This window comes from Pteropus vampyrus, unplaced genomic scaffold (assembly GCF_000151845.1).
Source record: "Pteropus vampyrus isolate Shadow unplaced genomic scaffold, Pvam_2.0 Scaffold503, whole genome shotgun sequence".
Taxonomy (NCBI): Eukaryota; Metazoa; Chordata; class Mammalia; order Chiroptera; family Pteropodidae; genus Pteropus; species Pteropus vampyrus.
This window is the reverse complement of record NW_011889284.1, coordinates 666,942-674,348: the sequence shown is the minus strand read 5'-3', so window position 1 is coordinate 674,348 and position 7,407 is coordinate 666,942. Positions and strand designations below refer to the sequence as shown.

General features: G+C 51.2%; 1 protein-coding gene across 1 annotated transcript in view; it reads left to right on the top strand.

The window, feature by feature from the left end:
- TNS4 (tensin 4) overlaps positions 1–7,407 on the top strand; it is a 20,941-nt gene that overhangs the window by 7,598 nt on the left and 5,936 nt on the right. The window contains exons 3-6 of the mRNA XM_011383066.2: positions 2,451–2,874; positions 4,040–4,464; positions 6,781–6,867; positions 7,181–7,306. Of these exons, the coding sequence (XP_011381368.1) occupies positions 2,451–2,874; positions 4,040–4,464; positions 6,781–6,867; positions 7,181–7,306 (1,062 nt within the window). The remainder of the gene's footprint in view (positions 1–2,450; positions 2,875–4,039; positions 4,465–6,780; positions 6,868–7,180; positions 7,307–7,407) is intronic.

Here is a 7,407-nt window from a genome sequence, read left to right as displayed (position 1 = left end):
CAGACTTGCCCCATGGGCCTGTAAACAGGGACTAACTATACTAAGTGATGGGGTGGGGGCCTCCACCTTCCCCAGCCACATTCACCTCAGGGTGGCAGCGGGAGGTGACTCAGAGCTCCAGGACTCCTCCTCCTGACCCCACCCCACCTCCAAGCAAGATCTTTAGTGGGTGTCTAGGTGACATAGTCAGGAGGGGCTGCAGGACTTCGCCAGGCCAAGAGACCCTCTCCAAAGCAGCCAAGCCTCTTCTCATAGGGCAAGGCCTTGGGAAACATTCCAAGGAGTCCCCTCCTCCTGGAAGAGACTCCAACCAGAGCACAAGAGCAAGAGTCAGGTTCCTCCACTCCCTGGCTGTGTGACATTGAATAACTCACTTAACCTTTCTGTGCCTTTTTTTTCTCATCTGTTATACAGAATTAACAGTATTTCCTATTTCAATAGAGTTATCATGACAGCTGAATGAGCTAATACAGGTAATATGTTTGTAACAGCGCTGGCACACAGCACTCAATAAATATCAGTTTTTATTAAAAATTATGCAATAAATGTTAGCTTCACTCCCACTTTTCTCTGAGCCTCAGTTTCCTCCTCTATAAAAGCGATGCCTGCTGGCACTGAGCATAAGGGCTGTCATGAAGCTTGAAAGGATTATGGGTGTAAACACTATAAAGTCCTATAAAAACAGAAGTTGATTCTCCGAAAGGATCCACTCCATTCCAATACTTTTTTTCTTTCAGAGCCCACAGCACATTAAGCCAAATATTCTCCTCTTGCTCTCAGCAGTGGGACCCACACCTTAGCCAGAGGGCATTAGCCATCTGACCAATACTGCCCCCCAAAGCAGGCAGGTAGGAGATGCACCCAGAAGCTCACCATGGGCCAGACTCCAGGCTTAGATCCCCACTTTGTAGATGAAGAAACTGCACCCATAATCCTTTCAAGCTTCATGACAGCCCTTATGCGCAGTGCCAGCAGGCATCGCTTTTATAGAGGAGGAAACTGAGGCTCAGAGTGGTTAGGAAAGTTACCCAATGCCTCTTAGCAGAAAAGTGGCAAAGCCAGGATTCACACGACAGGATTGACGACGAAGCCAGGCCTGTTCCTCCACCCATGGAGCAGCAAGCCCAGGTCAGCCTGCCAGAACCCTGCTCATATAATGCAATCCTCCACCCCCATCCCGGCGCAAGCAGGCTCAGACAGAGGCAGTCAACTTGAGCAGAGCCAGAAGGCCCTACCCAGGAGCGGGCTGGGGCAGGCGGGAACTCCACAGTCATAGCAGAAGGGGAGGATGGTGCATGTGCCAGAGCCCAAGGGTTTGGGAGCTGAAGGTGCAGCTTCCTGCTGACTCTGTCCCAGTTTCCATCCTGGGAAGCCTGAGGCAGGACTCACGGCAGAAGCGGGCAGCTCGGTAACCCCCACCTTCTACCACCTTTGCTGGAACAGCACCCAGACCAGGGGGAGGGGTACCTATCTTCGCTATGGGGAGAACCACAAGGTGCCCCAGTCCGGAGAGGCGCAAAGTCTGGGGACAAGAGTTCTGCGTGCCCGCCCTGGGGAATGGAAAGAGCATTGGAGTGACTCAGCAGCCTGGGCCGTGTTTGACAACCAGCCACTTTGCACCAGCTACCATCGCAGCAAGGGAGGCCCGCAGCTCGTTGGCTCGGCACAGCAGAGTTTTCAAGCTCTAAAGTAGACCCAGATCACCTGGGGAACTAAGCAAACAAGCAAGCTGAGGCCTGGGCCTACCCCAGAGATTCTGGTCTGACACGGGGCAGAACCTGGGTGTTAGGACTTTTAAAAGCTCACCGGATGATTCTAGCATGCAGCTACGCTTGAGAACCCTTTCCTTCACTGTAGGCACAGACATGGAAACAACTATCACATGCCTGAGTAACAGAGGCATAGAAGATGTGACTGGCACACTCCATTAAGCAGTCATTTCAATGTGGGGAGTGAGGCATACATGAAGGAGAGAATCTCCCAGTTTTAAAGGGCTTGCTATGTGCCAGGCATGGTGCCAGGCCCCCTACATTTATGTCATTTCATCCTTACTGTAACACCAAGAGGCTGGGCAGAATCACCCCATTTTATAGGTGTGGAAACTGAGGCTCTAGGTGATGAAGTCATTTGGCCAAGCTCTCTCAGATAGTAAGTGGCAGAGCCAGATGTGACACCCAGGCCTGTCTGACTCCAAGGCCTATATTCATTTATCTGCATCTCTCCATCCAGGGAAAGATGTCACAAAGAAGGTGACTTTGGCACTGGGCCCTGAAGGTGACGCTAGATGCTAATCCTGATTCCAAAGAGCTTCTCCTCTCTGAGCTTCTCTTCTCAGTTTTCTTGTCTATATAAAAGAGGGGGTACCAGACGGTCTCGAGGACACCCTTCAGCATTCCTGTTCTGAGTCCAGGACCCCAGGTTTCACCAATGCTCTGCTTCTCTTCTCAAAGATATAAAGTACATCGAGGTGACCTCCACCAGATCAAAGTGTCACGATGGTCCCCAGCGCTGCTCCAGCCCGTCTGTCACCCCGCCCTTCGGTTCTCCACGCAATGGCGGCCTCCTCCTTTCCAGGGATGTCCCCCGAGAGACTCGAAGCAGCAGTGAGAGCCTGATCTTCTCCGGGAACCAGGGCAGGGGACACCAGCGCCCCTCTCCCCCATCTGGAGGTCTCTCCTCTCATCCCCCACCCTCTCCTAGCATCGCCATCCCTTGCGTGGGGAACAAGGCCTTGGGCCCCCATGGCTTGGGTTCCCCATCGGTGGCTTCTCCAGGCTTGGAGAAGGGGCTGGGGAGCCTGGCCCCACAGCGAGGCAGCAGGGTCTCTGTGCTGTCAGCCAGCCCAGCGTCTGATGTCAGCTACGTGTTTGGAAGGTAGGTCACTCCCACTATAGCTTCTAATGTTACCTCCACAACACACACACACACACACACACACACACACACACACACACACACACAGATCCTAAAATTGTCGAGGGGCACCCTGCTCTGTCTGAGCAGAATCTGGGTGTTCACAAACAATAAAAGGGGATGTTCTCTTTTATGCCATCACAGCCATTTGGATCTCAAGATTTCCTCAAACATTTAGACTATGATTCAATATACAAAAATCTTGACTTACACCTACCTCTTGGGAAGAAAACTGTTATATTAGAGGCCCACTTGTATCCTTTCCAGCCCTCATACAAACCATCTTGATGAAGGGGGTTTTTTCGAACCTCGATAAACGGGGATGTCAATAGAACTGGAGGGCCTGGGATGGACCATTTAGGAAAGAAAAGCCTCCTTCCTTTTTGTTACTGGCAAAACCCAGCAGGAGGGCAGGGAACCTGCCTGGCATTATTTACAATCCTTGAGCCCACTTCTCTGTAGCCCTGACGATAGAGCTGCCCATACACCCATCCTGCCTAAGAAGACCAAACCACCCCCCGCATCAAGTCAAAAGTCACTGTGCCAAGGCAGGCCCTGGCAAGGAGGCTGGGATCCCACAGCCATGCCTATTGGCATAGGTCTCTGAGCTCAAGGAGAAGTCTGGCTGGATGCAGAGCTGGCCTGGCCTCCTCCTCCTCCAGCTGGGGAATTCCCTCCGCATAAAAGTAGACGTGGTCCAGCCCAGGTCCAGCCCGTGTACAGGGCTCTGGGAGTGATGGGGAGGCTGGTGTGACAACTCAATCCGATCTGCCTTGCTGGGAAAGCAAAGGGAATCGGTCTCGCCTAAGCCCACGTGACTTGCAGAGAGTCAGACCATTGGCTACTTTAATTGATCAAAGACTCTATAGTCCAGGGACATTTCAGCACCCCTTAGGGATCAGGTGGGCGTGCCCTTTGCTCTGGGTTATAGGGAGTAGAGTATGTAGTATTTTATTTAACCGAAACCATGGACGCCTAGGTTATAGGGAGTAGAGTATGCAGTATTTTATTTAACCGAAACCATGGACGCTCTGTAATTACTAAATTACAGAGCCTGGTTCTGACCCCTGATTGTCCACTTCAACACCCTAATGCCCTGCCTATCTGGTGCTCTCTCCCCCTGCAGCTGCCAGTCCCTCCTCCGCTCCAGCATCTCCAGCCAACAGTCATATTCTAGGTCCTTGGAAAGCCCGGCCAGCTCTTCCTCCAGCCTCCACAGCCTTGGCCCAGCATCCCTGTGTACAAGAGCCAGTGACATCCAGGTCCCCAACAATCCCACCCCAAGCATGGGCCAGCCCAGAGCAACCTACTCCCCACCACTGGCCAAGGAACATGCCAACAGCTGCCCCCCATCCATCACCAACTCCATGGTGGACATACCCATCGTGCTGATCAATGGCTGCCCAGAACCAGGGTCTCCCCCAACTCGGCGGACACCAGGACACCAGGACTTTGTCCGACCTGGGGCTGCTTCTTCCAGCAACCCCTATCCAGCCACCAGGAGCCACAGCCAGACCCTGCCAGATGCCTCTCCCACCACAACTCCAGAAGGTACGTTGTAAGCCAACACCTTGAGCATTGTAAGGTCTGGCTAGGGCAAATACACGAAGCACCAGTGGGTTTCTGCAATAGCTGATCAACACATTTATCAAGTACCCACTGTGTGCCAGGTAATGGGGTTGTATAGAGATGGAAACATTCTAGAAAGAGAGACCAAAGTCAAGGAACATTATAGACTGGGATAAACACCAAGGAAAAGAGATATTTTAAGTCTTGTGGGGGCACAGAGGGAGAAGTAAACCTTTTAGTCTGGAGAGCCGGGAAGACTCCTCAGAGGAAGTGACATCTTGGCTAGACCTGGAAAGTAGATCAAAAGTCTACTGCCAGAGCAGGAGAGAAAGGGTATCCCCAGCAGAGGGAACAGAGTCCACAGTCATGAAGGTGTGGAGCACACAGCATGTTTCAGGGACTGGGATGCTGGGTGTGGGGTAAGGTCATTGAGAGTAATTTAGGGCCTTGGAAACCAAGTTAAAGAGTAGATTTTACCCTTTGGGCCAGGGGTCCCCAACCCCCAGGGTAGGGACCAGTACTGGTCCATGGCCTGTTAGGAACTTGGCTGCATAGCAAAAGGTGAGCAGCCGGAAGTGAGCAAAGCTTCATCTGTAGCCGCTCCCCAGCACTAGCATCACTGCCTCGGCTCCACCTCAGATCACCAGGTATTAGATTCTCATAGGAGCACCGGTCCTTGGTGCCAAAAAGGTTGGGGACCACTGCCTTAGGCAATGGGAGACCATCAGAGTGTCTCATACAGGAGAGTGATGGGAACAGAGGCACACATCCAATAGATCACTCTGTGGCAGCTTTCTGGCAGATGAATTTCAGGACCTAGCCTGGGCAAGAAAAGCAGTTTTTATTTGGTTCTGTTTGAGTCTTTATCATGAAGTGGTCCAGACAAGCCAAAACAGGGCCTGAACCAGGGCGGGGCAGAGGGGGTTGAAGGAGAGAGGACAAAGCGAAGAGACCTCGGGTTATGGAAGCAGCAGGCTAGATGACTAACTCATGAGAGGGGAAGGCAAAGGGAGTCAGTAATAACTCTGACGTTGGTAGATGACGAGCAGACAGAGGGGGAGGACAGGGTAACGCAGACAATGCATTCCATTTCAGACAGTTAAAAACCACAAAACAGCAAACACCCTCCTTCCCGGAGTCTGTGACTGCAGGCTTCCAAAAAAACAAGACCAACCAGAACCCAAAGCAGTAAACAACAGAGGATAATTAAGCCTTAGCACCCCCAGGTGCTCTTTACCCATGACCAGAGCTCCCCACGGAGCCCCAGGGACACTGTCCCTGTTCCCTACTTGCTCAGTTATCTCCTTCCCAGGGTTTCTCAGTCCTCTATCAGCAACAGGCATCAAGGTGGCTGGCCCGGTGTGGGGGAGGGGTGAAATGCTAACTCCGGTCTGCTGCTCACTCCCACTCACAAAGCCACATCAATGCAAACAAGAGAAAAGACGTGGCACATATGCCTTTGAATCTGCTCTGGCCATTTTCCTAGGACAAATCATCTGCAGATTTTAGTACAGTTTTTATGAGTTACTCTCCACTGGCCACAGCACACCTTTTCAAGATGCTGAAATTAAGAACTGCTCCCTGCCTTAGGGACCAGAAAAATGAGCATTCAGGCATCCCAAAGAGCACATTTCCTTAGCCTGATGATATTCCCATCTCGATTTGGTGATGCCCGAGGACATCACTAATTATACCCTGGGATCTCATCAGATTCCGCAAAAATCCCCTCAAGAAAATCCATTGTAACTTAATAAGCTATTGGAGTATTAAAGACCCTTAAAAGTTTTTTAGTTCAGTCAGTCCCCTCTGGGCTTCGGGAGTGGAACGTTTGTCCCAAGTCAAAGTCAAGCATCCCCTCTCCTGATCTCTGAGCACCCTGTTCAGAAATGCTGTTTTCCTTTCCTTCACCTTTTCTTTTGTTTTCTTTTCGAAACTGAAGATACCCCTAAGGAACTCATAGAATCATCAAGGGGGACGAGAGTGAGAAATCAAAGAAACGATGTATCTCAGAATCCCTTATTTATCCCTTATTTCAGTCCCCAACAGGCATCACTAGATATGAGAAACCATTCTCATTAAACTGAGATTTTTATCTGTTTCTGATTCACTACCAGAATAAATCAGAGGGGAGATTCTTAAGCCCTAAATTCTTCTGTTGGATTTTGCCTCTTTAGACAGTTATAGATACAATGAGGTTGGGGTAGAAGAGGGTGCGTTGAATAGGACCACTAGGAAGGGAGTGGGGAGGGTCTCTCTTCTGTCCAGCCTACAGGGTCCCCCCTCTCTACCTGTCTTCAGGTCCTGCCAGGGACATGCAGCCCACCATGAAGTTTGTGATGGACACCTCTAAATACTGGTTTAAGCCAAGCATCACCCGAGAACAAGGTAAAAGGAAGCATTATGTTTCAGGGGTTGACTGCTCCAGGAATCAGGTCTGGGTTCTGCAGTTGGGACCCTGGGTCATGGCAGAGGAAAGACTGGCAAATGGAAGGTCCAGGGAAGGGGGTTGTCCTGCGGACCTCGTGACCCAAGAAAATAGGGACTGCAGCGGGAATGGTAGAGATTAGATCATAGAAAAGACTTCCTAGGCACAAAAGGTGATTCTGTAACATCTACTCTATGAAGACCCTACAGGGGTAGGGGGACAGAGGATGTCCAGGTGGGGTGGTAACTGTCTCTGACTCAAGGATTGTTCCAGCAATCGAGCTGCTGAGAAAGGAGGAGCCAGGGGCTTTTGTTGTGAGGGACAGCTCTTCGTACCGAGGATCCTTCGGCCTTGCCTTGAAGGTGAAGGAGGTCCCCGAACCTGCCCAGAACCGATCAGGTATGCACCTGTCTCTGTTCTCACTCAAGGCCTCTCAGAGGTAACGGGGTGTGGAAGGTTCTAGTCCCAGCTCTGCTGCTAGCTTGCAGGGTGACCTTGGG